Source organism: Heptranchias perlo, chromosome 11 (genome assembly GCF_035084215.1).
Source record: "Heptranchias perlo isolate sHepPer1 chromosome 11, sHepPer1.hap1, whole genome shotgun sequence".
Lineage (NCBI taxonomy): Eukaryota > Metazoa > Chordata > Chondrichthyes > Hexanchiformes > Hexanchidae > Heptranchias > Heptranchias perlo.
In genome coordinates this window covers 9,682,746-9,700,015 of record NC_090335.1, presented here as the reverse complement: position 1 = coordinate 9,700,015, position 17,270 = coordinate 9,682,746, and the positions used below count along the sequence as shown (strand labels likewise).

Below are 17,270 nucleotides of genomic sequence, written 5' to 3'. Positions count from 1 at the left end.
GCTCGTACTACCTTCTTCTGTTTGCTATTTTTAGGTGGGTGTTAAATGGGTTAGTGCATCCCTAAAATAATGCTGTGAGAGAGCATGAACTGTTCAGTACTTCACCGACCAAAAAATACATCCCAATGACTTTTCCACCAACTGCGCGAGGCTCAGTAATACAGATCCTATTGTGTATAAAGTCCACCACACAGATATTAGCATAATCTAATTTCCTGTCTGTTAATGTGAAGGGAAGTGACTTACATAGAATTATATTACATTGAAATTACAGCACAGATACAGGCCATTCAGCCCATCTGGTCTATGCCGATGTTTGTGCTCCACACAAGCCTCTTCCCACCCTACTTCATCTCAGCCTATCCTTTCTCCCTTAAATACACCTATGCTATTCTCCTCAACCACTCCATGTGGTAGCGAGTTCTACATTCCCACCACTCTCTGGATAAAGAAGTTTCTCCTGAATTCCTTGTTGGATTTATTAGTGACTATCTTATATTTATGACCCTTGGATTCCCCGCAAGTGGAAACATTTTCTCTACGTCTACCCTATCGAACCCCTTCATAATTTTAAAGACCTCTATTAGGTCACCTCTCAGCCTTCTCTTTTCCAGAGAAAACAGCCCTGGCCTGTTCAGACATAGTTGAGCTGGAATGGCCTGCTGGAGTAGATGGAAAATAGTTGGGAGAATTACAGCTTGTGCAACACCCCAGCAGAACATGTGCAGCTGCCACTTCATGCTCACCAAAGAAGCTTCATTTGAGATCAAATTAATTCGTTTTGGCATATTTTCAGTTTTAGTATCAAAATTAATAGGCTGACCAAATGACTGTGGGATATCTTGGGCGCTATCTCAAACATCCAAGATGGCCATCTTGGTATAGGAGTTAACGCATGCGCAAATACCAAACGCTGGAAGCATGTAAAGTAGGGAGAAAATGTGTGCAATCAGTCTGCAACGCTGATTTAAAGCGATAGACACCATTTTGGACCTTAACGCTCAACTCAACACACTGTCTTAACCCCAACCATCTGAAGGAACCCCCATCAACGCTATTTAAAGGGGCCATGCAGGTGTTGCAGGTTAATTGCTGGATTATTGATTCTGGCTGCTGGAGGAGTAGGAAGTGTTTTTTGAAGCTCCCTATTCTTACTGAGAGTTCCTAGCCTACATTTGAGAGTGGTTTGGCAGGTACTGCCTTATGGTTCGAAAAGTTATAACCGTGGTTGAACAACATTCCTGGCAACCATGGGCGGTCAGCTAGGCTCCCGCTGGGCATTGAGCACGACTGGGAGCATGCAGAGAGGCCACGCCCAGCAGATCAAGCTGCGAGGAGAGGGAGGACGAGGAGGTGCAGGGCACTGAGCAGGAGGCCCTACCCGATGAGGGTCTTCCGGGACCAATTCTCGTACCTCAACATGACCGAGGAGGATTGCATCCGACGCCTGAGGTTCACCAAGGAAGCCATGACCGAGATCTGTCAACTGGTGCGGCCACAACTGCAGCCTCAGAGCAGGGCGAGGACAGCCTTGCCTGTGGCTGTGAAGGTCACCGTGGTGCTGAATTTCTACGGCTCGGGAGCATTTCAGGCCTCTGCTGGCGACATGTGCAACATCTCACAGTATGGAGTGCACTGCTGCATGAGGGAGGTCACAGACACACTGTATCAGATGAGGAACAGGTTCATCACCTTCCCTCTTGATAGAGACAAGCAGAACGAGTGAGCACGGGGGTTCGCCCACATTGCTGCCTTCCCCATGGTGCAGGGTGCCATTGACTGCACACACATTGCCCTGTGTGCCCCGCAAATCAACTCAGCCGTCTTCGTCAACCGAAAGGACTTCCACTCCCTCAACGTGCAGCTGGTGTGTGACCACACGCATCGAATCATGGAGGTCGATGCCCGCTACCCTGGGAGCAGTCACAACGCCGTCGTCATGCGGCAGTCCAATGTGCCAGCTATCTTTCACCCGACTCAGCAAGTCAAAGGCTGGCAACTGGGCGACAAGGGCTATCCCCTCACATCGTGGCTCATGACACCGGTCAGGAACCCACGCACACGTGTACAGCACGCCTATAATGAGAGCAATGCTGCCACGTGCATCGTCATGGAGCTCACCATAGGCCTCCTCAAACAACACTTCCGCTGCCTGGACCGGTCTGGAGGAGCCCTGCAGTACTCCCCTGAGTGGGTGGGCAGATTCGTGGTGGTCTGCTGCATGCTGCATAATCTCGCCATCATGAGGGACCAGCCTTTGCCACCAATGATCGGAGAAGACCCTGAGCCAGAGGTGGAGGAGGAGGAGGAGGCTGAGGAGGAAGAGGCTGAGGAGGAGGAGGAGGAAGAGGAAGACTGTGAGGAGGAGGAGGAGGAGGAGGGGGAGGAGCCGGAAGAGGAAGTGGAGGAAGACACAAGGGTGCAACAGGGACCATACGCCTTGTCTGCAAGGGCTCTGCGTGCTCGCCTGATCCGTGCCCACTATCAATAATGGGAATAACATCCCCCAACTCACCACCAGTCCTACACTCCCCACCTTTCCGCTCCCACAGGACAATCAATGGAGGAACATGCAAATGGCCTTGGAGGACGACCTCGAGCAGCTCTGGACCTGGCGGGCCTGGCTTCTGCAGCAGTCTGGCCTGGCTGGCCGACAGGCAACAACAAGGTCACTGGCGGAGTGGCAGTGGTGGGAGTAGGAATGCTGTCGTCCTGAGAGAGTTGTAAACAATTTTACAACACCAAGTTATAGTCTAACAATTTTATTTTTAATCCCACAAGCTTTCGGAGGCTTCCCCCTTCCTCAGGTGGTGTGGAGGGGGTCCACGTCCTGAGAGAGGACAGAAGGTCCGCCTGCCCTGGCACCACTGCCACTCTCCTGGGGCGGCGCCTCAGCAATCCTGGTGATCGGCTGGAGAACGGATTGCTGGAGTGCTGTGGTGCCCTGAAAGCCCCATTCCACTGTGGTCCCCAGAGCCACGATAGCAGCAGTCTGAGCTTCCATTGCAGCAGTCTGAGCTTCCATTGCAGCAGTCTGAGCTTCCATTGCAGCAGTCTGAGCGGTAACCGTAGCTTGCAGACCTTTGATCACATCGGTTTGTGCTGCAATGGAAGCTGCGACATCGGCCATCAGACACTGCGTCATGGTGGGTTCCACAAGTGTGCTGATGGAGGTGACCACCCATTCCATGTTGGAAAGGATGGGCTCCAAGCTCTGCGCAAAGCCCTGTGCCAAGTTGGAGCTGGACTCCTTCATGCCCCTTCTCAATGTGCACAGGCTTCCTGGCAGGCTTTCCAGTGCCCCAAGCATTTGGTGGTGTACACCCATCAGCCGTCTCTGTAGCCTGGCCCATCGAAGTCCTCATCTGACTCCTCTAAAGCAAAACCATTGAGTGACCTCGTCCTCCGGCGAGCTGGCACCTGTGGTATCCATTCCCCCCGCCCCGGCTCCTGCGCACTTGTGCTCGGTGTCTCACCATGTGCAGATCCCACCTCTAACCTAACCTCGAAAGGACGCGCAGTGTCAGTCTCTGAGCTGGTGGAAGCAAGTGTCAGATCGAGTGACGGTGTGGCTTCAGTGTCCTCCTCCTCCTCCTCCTCCTCCTCCTCCTCCTCCCCCTCCTCAGATGGAGCCACGTGTTCTTGGGTATCTGCAATAACAAAGGGAAACAGGTTGAGTTGTGGAGTGGGGAGAGGAGCAAGTAAGAAGTGCGTGCTGACAGCATCTGCAGTACGTGAGTCAAAAAAGATTATGGGAGGTGGGAGATGTGGAAAAGGAGAAGGAGCATTAGATATGCAGAGACCCCCTTCATCGGGACCTCCAGCACGGCATGTTGTCACGGCTGCAGCAATGGCCCGCCCAATGATCCGAAGCACTCTCTCCTCTAGGGGGGGTGAGGATGTGTAGGCGTGCCCGTCCACCCTCAGGTCTCTCCTGCTGCCGCCTGTTATGCTACACCTTCTCCTGCAAGACAGAGGACAGTGTGTCAGTGAATATCCAGCAAGGTGTGTGGGTGATGTGCCTGTTGTGGTCGAATAGCTGCCAGTGTGTGTGACCTTTGAGTGGTAGTTGTGTGATCTGCAAGTGTGGTACTATGTGCGGGTGAGATGCAGCATGCCAAGTGCAGCTTTGTGTGTGGATGGGCAGTGTTTGTTGGTGGGTAGGTTACGGGGGATGTCGTGCATGGAGCTGTGAGCGTAGTGGGTAGTATGTGCCACTTGACATTGTATTCACTCACCTTGACCACTCGTGTCAAATCGTTGAACTTCTTTCGGCACTGCACCCACGTGCGTGGTGCCATGCTCCTGGCGTTCACTTCCTGGGCCATAGCCTCCCATTGCCTGTGGAGCTGGAGTCTGGAGGGTCTCCTGCCACCCTGCGGGTACATGTTGGCCCTCCTTTCGTCCACCCCTTCCACCAGGGCTTCCAGTGAATCATCCGAGAAGCTTGGGGCCCTCTCCCTCGCCAGTCCTGCCATCCTTGCGGCCATCTTTCCCTCCTTCTGGTGGACTGTGCATGTCCCATTTAAAATGTTCACCAGCACCTTTAAGAGGTGCAGACTGCTGATGATATACGGTCATCAGTGAGGAATGGAGAGTACCCAGGCTGAGATCTGAATGCACACACGTACCATAAGAGAAAAGGGTGATGCTAGCTAGTTTCAGGGATCAATAGTCTGTAAGGTAAATATAGCATCTTACCGGGGTTAGGGTCCATCCTTTTTATTATTTTTCCATGTTATGAGGCATAATATGAAATAGATTGAAAGTTACTGACAACTGCGTTCTGTTCAGTCCTGTATTTAGTGTTTACAATTGGCCTTGTCTATCCTTGACTACCCCTAATGCAGCATGCTGGGAATTAGGGTGCGAGCCTCCCACAATTGTCCGCTCATTAACCGGCAGCGACTTCTGTGCTGAGAGCGAGTAACAGCAGTTCATGCACGCGGCCTCACGATCTACCGTCCCTTAAGCAGCACAAATATTTGAAGCTTCAAGCACCCAGTGGGAATTCATGAAGCGGGCCCCCCCCCACCCCATGATTTTCCATCCTTAATGGACAAAAAAAAATCACATGGTGGGTGGGCACATGCCCGAATGACCAATCTGCCCCCCAGCAACACTGCCCACACAATTCTGCCCAGTAATATTCGGTGGAGACCCAATTGTTTATGTCGTTGAATATTACTGTTTCTGTTTTGTTTGTAACTATGGAAACAAGACATTCTTTTTGTCTGTCTGTGTTCGAAATTCTGGCACATTCTCCCCTCGCGGTTATTATACTGGAGAAACAGATTCAGCTCAAAGGGAATGACGCAGTAGCCACTAGAGACATGGCTACTAGCTGGACATGAATGGGAGCGTCACATTCCAGGCTATAAGTTCTTTAGAAAGGACAGAAAATAGGAAAAGGAGGAGTAGATATATTGCTAAAGGAGCTTTCAAAACTGAGATCGATAGATTTTTTGTTAGGTAAGGGTATCAAGGGTTAATGGAGCAAAGGCGGGGAAATAATGGAATTGAGGTGCAAATCAGCCATGATCTAGTTGAATGGCGGGGCAGGCCTGAGGGACTGAATGGCCTACTCCTGTTCCTAATCTTGGAATCATAGAAAGATTACAGCATGGAAGGAGGCCATTTGGCCCATCAAGTCCATGCCAGCTCTGTGCAACAGCAATCCAGCTAGTCCCACTCCCCGCCTTATCCCCGTAGCCCTGCAATTTTTTTTCCTTTTGAGTGCTTTTGAAAGCCATGATTGAATCTGCCTCCACCACCCCCTCGGGCAGTGCATTCCAGATCCTAACCACTCGCTGTGTGAAAAAGTTTTTCCTCATGTCACCTTCGGTTCTTTTGCCAATCACCTTAAATCTATCTCCTCTGGTTCTTGACCCTTCCGCCAATGGGAACAGTTTCTCTCTATCTACTCTGTCTAGAACCTGTCTAATGTTCCTATGTTCTTTAAAAAGGTCCAGAGAACTGTGCATAAAATGTGATGGAAGTTCAACCATCATCTTTTCCCATTTCTAATGCTGACCGACTTGCTGGGTATCTTCAGTATTCTCTATAACTGTGTTGAGGACATTAGCGGCACTAAATGCTTTCCCCAATTATTGATATATTGGATTAAATCATAGCGCTCGTCCTGCACTCCCCGTGGGGTACCTCAGGGACCGTGGCTGGAGAATTGGGGTTACAATTGATGCATTTAAGGAGAAGCTAGTTAAGTGCATGAGGGAGAAAGGAATAGAAGGATATGTTGATAGGGTGAGATGAAGTAGGGTGGAAGGAGGCTTGTGTGGAGCTTAAACACTGGCATAGACCAGTTGGGCCAAATGGCCCGTTTGTTTGCTGTAAATTCTATGTAATGTCTTAACCTAGTGCTACCATCAAGGGCAGCTTCCCTGCTGTGCCCCCCTGGGATTAGCACTAATGTTCCACGTGGTCCTTCTAAACACTTACACCTTGTCTTTTTTTCCCCCTCTTAACAGCTGAACAGCAAGAACAGAGAGATGAACGGCACCAATTCTCATGGAAGCCTGGCTTTGGATGCTGGCGTGTCTGACTGCTGGGTTAGAGATTTTCAATGCACCGTTTTATTTTCTGTTATTTCTCGCTGACCTTTCCAGTGCTAAAATACACTCTCAGCACTCCTGCTGGCAAAGGCAGTGTGAGCTGTATCAGCCAGACTGTTTCAGGGTCCATTCCAGTGTGTGTGCTAACTTCACTTAGCCAGACGTAGGATCACTACAATTGGTCCCAGGACCCTGGGCTGGAGGAGGGTAAAATTGTACCATTGTTCCTGCTACTGGTCACTACACTATGACCCCTCTGGAATATATATGTGTGTGGGGGGAGGGGGCATTGACCGAGCAAAGCATCAGACTTGGCTATGATGCCCTCTCACTGTCTGACAACACTCACTTATCCACTCACATGAATAATGACCACGTAGGAAAGATATTGGAAGTCAGCCAGACCTGAGCCCATAGCCCAAAATGAGCCTGTACCTTCAGGAGAGGATTGGGAAAAAGTTACACTTTCAAAAGCAAAGTCTAGTGCTGCGATTATTTTTATAGCTTCATGTTTTAGATTAAAATTCTAAAAACTGGAGTGTTAATCCTCTGAGTGTCCTTTACAGGCTACAATAGCGGTGGATATAATCGATGGGGTAATCATTTCCTGTCCTCAGGCAGTTTTACTGATGTTTTGTGTTCATTTTGTTAAGTCAGAATATTGTCCAGAAAATAAGGTGAGTTTAGGACTATCTCTAATGGAAATACTCTCCTTTTACGAATGGAGGTGTGATTCTAGTAAACAAGGTCTTTGAAGCAGAGATTAAATGCTCTAGTAATCTCTGTAACCTCCTCCAGTCCTAGGAAAGATAATGGAATCTTTACTCAAAGATGTAATAGAAAGACATCTAGAGAACAAAAATATAATAAAGAATAGTCAGTACGGATTTTAAAAGGGAAGGTCATGCTTGGCCAACCTGATTGAATGCTTCGAAGAAGTAACAGAAAGAGTAGACAAGGGTAATGCAATAGATGTGACATATTTTGATTTTCAAAAGACCTTCGATAAGGTACCGCATTGTAGACTCATGGCTAAGGTCAGAGCATGTGGAGTGAGGGGACAGGTAGCAGAATAGATAGCAAGCTGGCTAGGAAACAGAAAACAGAGAGTAGGGGTTAAAGGTAGTTACTCAGCCTGGCAAAAGGTGGGAAGTGGTGTTCCACAGGGATGGTTAAACCACACTTGGAATATTGTGCACAGTTCTAGTCTCCATTTTATTAAAAGAATTTAGAGGCATTGGAGAAGGCGCAAAAAAGATTCACAAGGATGATACCAGAATTGAGAGGATATACTTATCAGGAAAGGCTGAACAGGCTGGGGCTCTTTTCTCTAGAAAAGAGAAGGCTGAGGGATGACCTGATAGAGGTCTTTAAGGTAATTACAGGGTTTGATAGGGTAAACACAGAGAAAATGTTTCCACTTGCAGAGGAGTCCAAAACTAGGGTCATAAATATAAAATAGTCGCGAATAAATCCAATAGGGAATTCAGGAGAAACTTCTTTACTCAAAGAGTGGTAAGAATGTGGAATGCACTATCACAAGGAGTAGTTGAGGCAAATAGCATAGATGCATTTAAGGGGAAGCTAGATAAGTACATGAGGGAGAAAGGAATAGAAGGATATGCTGCTAGGGCGAGATGAAGCAGGGAGGGAGGAGGCTCATGTGGAGCATAAAAGCCAGCGTGGACCAGTTGGGCCGAATGGCCTGTTTCTGTGCTGCTGTTTCAATGTAACTCGATGTAACCCTCCAAGATCTCTGCGCTCCTCCGATTCTTGCCTCTTGCGCCTCCCAGATTTTCATCACTCCATCAATGGTGGTCGTGCCTTCAGCTGCCTCGGCCCTGGACTCTGGAATTCCCTCCCTAAACCTTTCCGCCTCTCTATCTCTCTTTCCTCCTTTAAAACGCTCCTTAAAGCCTTTTTGAACAAGCTTTTGGTCACCTGTCCTAATATCTCCTTACGTAGCTTGGTGTCAGTTTTTGTCTGATGACCCTCCTGTGAAGCACCTTGGGATGTTTTACTACATTAAAGGCGCTATATAAATGCACGTTGTTGCTGTTGTTGTTTTATGGCCTGGGCACAACATGGTGGGTGATTTATAACAGCGCAATTGGATTTTGTTAGAGAGTGATGGAAATGTGACCTATCACCGTGCACTGACCATAATGATTATTTAACACTTCAGAAGCAGCAACTTAATCGGTGTCAATTGTGAAATATTCATAAATCCAGCTGCGGAGTATGAATATTCCTAACTGATGGCTCCATTGCAAATTCAAAGCCCATTGCACAGGCCGGGGAGTGTCATTCTTCATTGAATGCATTGTGGAGAAATGGGAAGAACACATTTGGTACAGGACGGTGAACTGCAAACAGGCTCTGAGGGCAACGGGCATGGCAATATGTCACAGGCCACGTGAATTTGGTATCAACCACTATGAAGAGTTGGAGGGAGGTCCAGAAAAAGTTACTTGACTTAAGAAAGAACAGCAAGGTAAGGCAAGGCTATTATGTTGTCAGCCGTGGCTCAGTGGGTAGGAGTCTTGCCTCTGAATCAGTAGGTTGTGGGTTCAAAGTCCTGCTCCAAAGACTTCAGCACAAAATCTAGGCTGACACTTCAGTGAAGTAGAATCATAGAATGGTTACAGCACAGAAGGAGGCAATTTGGCCCGTTGAGCCTGTGCAGGCTCTCTACAGGAACAATCCAACTGGTCCCTTTCCCCGTAGCCCTGCAATTTTTTTTCCTTCAAGTACTTATCCAATTCCCTTTTGAAGGCCACGATTGAATCTGCCTCCACCAAACCCCCCTCCCCCATCAGTGCATTCCAGATCCTAACCACTCGCTGCATAAAAAGGTTTTTCCTCATGTCGCCTTTGGTTCTTTTGCCAATTACCTTAAATCTGTGTCCTCTGGTTCTCGACGCTTCTGCCAATGGGAACAGTTTCTCTGTGTCTACCCTGTCTAGACCCCTCATAATTTTAAATACCGCTATCAAATCTCCTCTCAACCTTCTCTGCTCTAAGGAGAACAATCCCAGCTTCTCCAGTCTATCCATGTAACTAAAGTCCCTCATCCCTGGAATCATTCTAGTAAATCTTTTCTGCACCCTCTCTAAGGCCTTCACATCCTTCCTAAAGTGCGGTGCCCCAGAATTGAACTCAATACTCCAGTTGCGGCCGAACCAGTGATTTATAAAGGTTCATCATAACTTCCTTGCTTTTGTACTCTATGCCTCTATTTATAAAGCCCAGGATCCCGTATGCTTTCTCAACCTGCCCTGCCACCTTCAGCGATTTGTGCACATATAAACCCCCTAATCTCTCTGTTCCTACACCCCCTTTAGAGTTGTACCCTTTAGTTTATATTGCCTCTCCTCGTTCTTCCTACCAAAATGTATCACTTCGCACTTCTCTATGTCAAATTTCATCTGCCACATGTCTGCCCATTCCACCAGACTGTCTATGTCCTCTTGAAGTCTATCACTATCCTTCTCACTGTTCACTACACTTCCAAGTTTTGTGTCATCTGCAAATTTGGAAATTGTGCCCTGTACACCCAAGTCCAAGTCCTTAATATATGTCAAGAAAAGCAGTGGTCCTAGTACCAGCCCCTGGGGAACACCACTGTATACCTTCCTCCAGTCCGATAAACAACCGTTCACCACTACTCTCTGTTTCCTGCCACTGCCCCTTTTATTCCACGGGCTCCAACTTTGATGACAAGCCTATTATGTGGCACTTTATCAAATGCCTTTATGAAGTCCACATACACCACATCAACCGCATTGCCCTCATCAACCCTCTCTGTTACCTCATCAAAAAACTCAATTAGGTTAGTTAAACACGATTTGCCTTTAATAACTCCATGCTGGCTTTCCTTAATTAATCCACACTTGTCCAAGTGACTGTTAATTTCGTTCCGGATTATCATTCCTAAAAATTTCCCCACCACAGAAGTTAAACTGACTGGCCTGTAGTTGCTGGATTTATCCTTACACCCTTTTTTGAACAAGGGTGTAACATTTGCAATTCTCCAGTCCTCTGGCACCACCCCCATATCTAAGGATGCTTGGGAGATTATGGCCAGTACCTCCACAATTTCCACCCTTACTTCCCTCAGCAACCTAGGATGCATCGCACCCGGACCAGGTGACTTTCTAGTACCTGTTCTTCATCAATTTTTAGCCCATCCAGTATCTCAACTACCTCTTCTTTTACTGTGATTTTGGCAGCATCTTCTTCCTTGGTAAAAACAGATGTAAAGTACTCATTTAGTACCTCAGCCATGCCCTCTGCCTCCATGTGTAGATCTCTTTTTTGGCCCCACCCCTCCTCTTACTACCCGTTTACTATTTATATGCCTGTAGAAGACTTTTGGATTCCCTTTTATGTTAGCTGCCAGTCTGGATTTATGATTGGGAAATCATGTTTGACAAACCTACTGGAATTTTTTGAGGATGTAACTGGTAGAATAGATAAGGGAGAATCAGCGGATGAGATGTATTTGGATTTTCAGAAAGCGTTCGATAAAGTCCCACATGAGAGGTTAGTGTGCAAAATTAAACCACATGGGATTGGGGGTAATATACTGGCATGGATTGAAAATTGGTTAACAGACAGGAAACAGAGAGTAGGAATAAATGGGTCTTTTTTGGGATGGCAGGCAGTGACTAGTGGGGTACCGCAGGGATCAGTGCTTGGGTCCCAGCTATTCACAATATATATCAATGATTTGGATGAGGGAACCAAATGTAATATTTCCAAGTTTGCTGATGACACAAAACTAGGTGGGATTGTGAGTTGTGAGGAGGATGCAAAGAGGCTTCAAGGTGATTTAGACAAGTTGAGTGAGTGGGCAAATACATGGCAGATGCAGTATAATGTGGATAAATGTGAAGTTATCCACTTCGGAAAGAAAAACAGAAAGGCAGAGTATTATTTAAATGGTGATAGATTGGGAAATGTTGATGTACAAAGGGACCTGGGTGTCCTTGTACACCAGTCACTGAAAGCAAACATGCAGGTGCAACAAGCAATTAGGAAGGCAAATGGTATGTTGGCCTTCATTGCAAGAGGATTTGAGTACAGGAGCAGGGACGTCTTACTGCAGTTATACAGGGCCTTGATGAGACCACACCTGGAGTATTGTGTGCAGTTTTGGTCTCCTTACCTAAGAAAGGACATACTTGCCAGAGAGGGAGTGCAGCAAAGGTTCACCAGACTGATTCCTAGGATGGCAGGACTGTTGTATGAGGAGAGATTGGGTCGACTCGGTCTGTATTCACTAGAATTTAGAAGAACGAGAGGGGATCTCATTGAAATGTATAAAATTCTGACAGGGCTAGACAGACTGGATGCAGGGAGGATGTTTCCGCTGGCTGGGGGGTCCAGAACGAGGGGTCACAGTCTCAGGATACGAGGTAGGATATTTAGGACTGAGATGAGGAGAAATTTCTTCACTCGGAGGGTGGTGAACCTGTGGAATTCTCTACCACAGAAGACTGTGGAGGCCAAGTCGCTGAATATATTTAAGAAGGAGCGAGATAGATTTCTAGACATAGAAGGCATCAAGGGGTATGGGGAGAGAGCAGGAATATGGTATTGAGATAGAGGATCAGCCATGATCATATTGAATGGTGGAGCAGGCTCGAAGGGCCGAATGACCTACTCCTGCTCCTATTTTCTATGTTTCTATGTTTCTATTCTCTTACTCCCTCTTTGCCCCTCTTATTTCCTTTTTCACTTCCCCTCTGAACTTTCTATATTCAGCCTGGTTCTCACTTGTATTATCAACCTGACATCTGTCATATGCCCCATTTTTCTGCCTCATCTCACTCTCTATCTCTTTCGTCATCCAGGGAGCTCTGGCTTTGGTTGCCCTACCTTTCCCCCTCGTGTGAATGTACCTAGACGAACCATCTCCTCTTTAAAGTACTGAGCGAGTGATGAGATGTTACACCAAGGCCCCGTCTGCATTCTCAGGTGGATGCAAAAGATCCCATGGCATTATTTGAAGAAGAGCTGGGGAGTTCTCCCCAGTGTCCTGGCCAATATTTATCTCTCAACCAACATCACTAAAACAGATTATCTGGCCATTATCACATTGCTGTTTCAGGATCTTGCTGTGTGCAAATTGGCTGTCACTTTTCCAACATTACAACAGTGACTACACTTCAAATGTACTTCATTGGTTGTAGAGCGCTTTGGGACGTCCTGACGTCATGAAAGGAGACCTGAGGCGGTGGGGGGGGGGGGTTAAACCCTCAGAAAAAGGGGTAACAGGCCCCCATAACCCCGTGAACGCACCTGTTGCCGTTCTTACGTGGGGTGGGTTTCATGGAGTGCAACACTTCATTAACATATTTAAATTAGGCTCCCACAGTGCAATTGGGAGCCTGATTTAAATTTAACAGTTGCAGTGCGGGTTTCCCAGGGTTCGGGAAACTCGGCAGCGAAAGGCAGGTGGGAGCTGCCGGCTGCAGAAGGTAAGTGCTATTTAAGGCACTCCTCGTGGGCCAGGAGGAGCTGGAGTGCTCCCCGCCGGCCCCTCAAACAAACCTTCCGCCTCCCTTCTGCCAATCGTGGCCTTTCACTAGTCCCCACCTGCCACGACCAGCGCCCCACCCCCCAACCCTCGCTTCGCAGCCTGGTCCGCAATCGCGATTGACGGAGACTGCCCCCAAGGGTCCCTGGCTGCCACTGGTTTACCCACCCGGCAGCGTGCCAACCTGGCAATTTGATCGGATGCCAGGCAGGACATGGAAGAAAAAAATTATGATGTCCTACTGTTAAATTCGGCAGGACCTCCACATCTCCGGTCTTGCCGGGTTTCCCCTGCACTCCCCGCACCCACCGTGCCTCTCCGTAAATATCAGGGCCATAATGTCCCATCAGCTCTCTTCACAGAGCAAGGAGAACTCGGGCGTAGTCAGCACCCACCTGTTGGGTATATAATCCAGTAATGATCCTATTAACCCCAGTGCCCTGATTGAGGTATTATGGGATATTGTCCTTTATCCCTGGTGCCCTGATTGAGGTATTATGGGATATTGTCCTTTATCCCCAGTGCCCTGATTGAGGTATTATGGGATATTGTCCTTTATCCCTGGTGCCCTGATTGAGGTATTATGGGATATTGTCCTTTATCCCTGGTGCCCTGATTGAGGTATTATGGGATATTGTCCTTTATCCCTGGTGCCCTGATTGAGGTATTATGGGATATTATCCTTTATCCCTGGTGCCCTGATTGAGGTATTATGGGATATTGTCCTTTATCCCTGGTGCCCTGATTGAGGTATTATGGGATATTGTCCTTTATCCCTGGTGCCCTGATTGAGGTATTATGGGATATTGTCCTTTATCCCCAGTGCCCTGATTGAGGTATTATGGGATATTGTCCTTTATCCCTGGTGCCCTGATTGAGGTATTATGGGATATTGTCCTTTATCCCTGGTGTCCTGATTGAGGTATTATGGGATATTGTCCTTTAACCCTGGTGCCCTGATTGAGGTATTATGGGATATTGTCCTTTAACCCTGGTGCCCTGATTGAGGTATTATGGGATATTATCCTTTAACCCCGGTGCCCTGATTGAGGTATTATGGGATATTGTCCTTTATCCCTGGTGTCCTGATTGAGGTATTATGGGATATTATCCTTTATCCCTGGTGTCCTGATTGAGGTATTATGGGATATTGTCCTTTATCCCTGGTGTCCTGATTGAGGTATTATGGGATATTGTCCTTTATCCTTTGAGAAGGTGGTGGTGAGCCGCCTTCTTGAACCGCTGCAGTCCGTGTGGTGAAGGTTCTCCCACAGTACTGTTTGGAAGTGAGTTCGAAGATTTTGACCCAGCGACGATGAAGGAACGGCGATATATTTCGAAGTCGGGATGGTGTGTGACTTGGAGGGGAATGTGCAGGTGGTGTTGTTCCCATGTGCCTGCTGCTCTTGTCCTTCTAGGTGGTAGAGGTCGTGGGTTTGGAAGGTGCTGTTGAAGAAGCCTTGGCGAGTTGCTGCAGTGCATCCTGTGGATGGTACACACTGCAGCCACTGTGTGCTGGTGGTGAAGGGAGTGAATGTTTCGGGTGGTGGATGGGGTTCCAATCAAGCGGGCTGCTTTGTCCTGGATGGTGTCGAGCTTCTTGAGTGTCGTTGGAGCTGCACTCATCCAGGTAAGTGGAGAGTATTCCATCACACTCCTGACTTGTGCCTTGTAGATGGTGGAAAGGCTTTGGGGAGTCAGGAGGTGAGTCACTCACCGCAGAATAACCAGCCTCTGACCTGCTCTTGTAGCCACAGTATTTATGTGGCTAGTCCAGTTAAGTTTCTGGTCAATGGTGACCCCCAGGATGTTGATGGTGGGGGATTCGGCGATGGTAATGCCGTTGAATGTCAAGGGGAGGTGGTTAGACTCTCTCTTGTTGGAGATGGTCATTGCCTGGCACTTGTCTGGCCTGAATGTTACTTGCCACTTATGATTCCATGCCTGGATGTTGTCCAGGGCTTGCTGCATGCGGGCTTGGACTGCTTCATTATCTGAGGGGTTGCAAATGGAACTGAACATCCCCATTTCTGACCTTATGATGGAGGGAAGGTCATTGATGAAGCAGCTGAAGATGGTTCGGCCTAGGACACTGCCCTGAGGAACTCCTGCAGCAATGCCCCGGGGCTGAGATGATTGGCCTCCAAGAACCACTACCATCTTCCTTTGTGCTAGGTATGACTCCAGCCACTGGAGAGTTTTCCCCCTGATTCCCAATAACTTCAATTTTACTAGGGATCCTTGGTGCCACACTCGGTCAAATGCGGCCTTGATGTCAAGGGCAGTCACTCTCACCTCACCTCTGGAATTCAGCTCTTTTGTCCATGTTTGGACCAAAGCTGTAATGAGGTCTGGAGCCGAGTGGTCCTGGCGGAACCAAAACTGAGCATCGGTGAGCAGGTTATTGGTGAGTAAGTGTCGCTTGATAGCACTGTTGACGACACCTTCCTTCACTTTGCTGATGATTGAGAGTAGGCTGATGGGGCAGTAATTGGCTGGATTGGATTTGTCCTGCTTTTTGTGGACAGGACATACCTGGGCAATTTTCCACATTGTCAGGTAGATGCCAGTGTTGTAGCTGTACTGGAACAGTTTGGCTAGAGGCACGGCTAGTTCTGGAGCACAAGGCTTCAGCACTACAGCCGGGATGTTGTCGGGGCCCATAGCCTTTGCTGTATCCAGTGCACTCAGCCGTTTCTTGATATCACGTGGAGTGAACCGAATTGGCTGAAGACTGGCTTCTGTGATGGTGGGGATAATGGGAGGAGGCCGAGATGGATCATCCACTCGGCACTTCTGGCTGAAGATGGTTGCAAACGCTTCAGCCTTGTCTTTCGCACTCACGTGCTGGACTCCGCCATCATTGAGGATGGGGATGTTTACAGAGCCTCCTCCTCCCGTTAGTTGTTTAATTGTCCACCACCATTCACGACTGGATGTGGCAGGACTGCAGAGCTTTGATCTGATTCGTTGGTTGTGGAATCGCTTAGCTCTGTCTGTAGCATGTTGCTTTCGCTGTTTAGCATGCATGTAGTCCTGAGTTGTAGCTTCACCAGGTTGGCACCTCATTTTTAGGTACACCTGTTGCTGCTCCTGGCATGCTTTTCTACACTCCTCATTGAACCAGGGTTGATCCCCTGGCTTGTTGGTAATGGTAGAGTGAGGAATATGCCGGGCCATGAGGTTACAGATTGTGCTGGAATACAATTCTGCTGCTGCTGATGGCCCACAGTGCCTCATGGATGCCCAGTTTTGAGCTGCTAGTTCTGTTCTGAATCTATCCCAGTTAGCATGGTGGTAGTGCCACACGACACATTGGATGGTGTCCTCAGTGCGAAGACGGGACTTCGTCTCCAGGAGGACTGTGCGGTGGTCACTCCTACCAATACTGTCATGGACAGATGCATTTGCGACAGGTAGATTTGTGAGGACGAGGTCGAGTAATTTTTTCCCTCGTGTTGGTTCGCTCACCACCTGCCGCAGACCCAGTCTGGCAGTTATGTCCTTCGGGACTCAGCCAGCTCGGTGCTACCGAGCCACTCTTGGTGATGAACATTGAAGTCCCCCACCCAGAATACATTCTGTGCCCTTGCTACCCTCAGTTCTTCCTCCACGTGGTACTCAACATGGAGGAGGACTGATTCATCAGCTGAGGGAGGACGGTAGGTGATAATCAGCAGGAGGTTTCCTTGCCCATGTTTGACCTGATGCCATGAGATTTCATGGGGTCCAGAGTCAATGTTGAGGACTCCCAGGGCCATTCCCTCCTGACTGCATATCACTGTACCGCCACCTCTGGTGGGTCTGTCCTGCCGGTGGGACAGGACAGAGCCAGGGATGGTGATGGAAGAGTTTGGGATGTTGGCTGAAAGGTATGATTCTGTGAGTATGGCTATGTCAGGCTGTTGCTTGACTAGTCTGTGGGACAACTCTCCCAATTTTGGCACAAGTCCCCAGATGTTCGTGAGGAGGACTTTGCAGGGTCAACTAGGCTTGGTTTGCCTTTGTCGTGTCCGGTGTCTAGTGGTCCAATGCCGGGTGGTTCGTCCGGTTTTATTCTTATTGTGACTTTTTTTATCGAGATTTTACAACTGAGTGGCTTATCATTTCAGAGGGCAATTAAGAATCAACCACATTGCTGTGGGTCTGGAGTC

The 17,270-nt window shown here is 48.3% G+C and overlaps 1 protein-coding gene across 3 annotated transcripts in view; it reads left to right on the top strand.

Annotated features, from left to right (window-relative positions):
• The window catches only part of enox1 (ecto-NOX disulfide-thiol exchanger 1), a 393,944-nt gene that overhangs the window by 329,681 nt on the left and 46,993 nt on the right, over nt 1-17,270 (top strand). For 2 of the 3 annotated variants that reach the window (XM_067992517.1, XM_067992519.1), the window contains exon 11: nt 6,489-6,569. The exons of the other annotated variant lie outside the window; for it this stretch is intronic. In XM_067992517.1, coding sequence (XP_067848618.1) covers nt 6,489-6,569 — 81 coding nt within the window. The remainder of the gene's footprint in view (nt 1-6,488; nt 6,570-17,270) is intronic. 3 annotated transcript variants of the gene reach the window in all.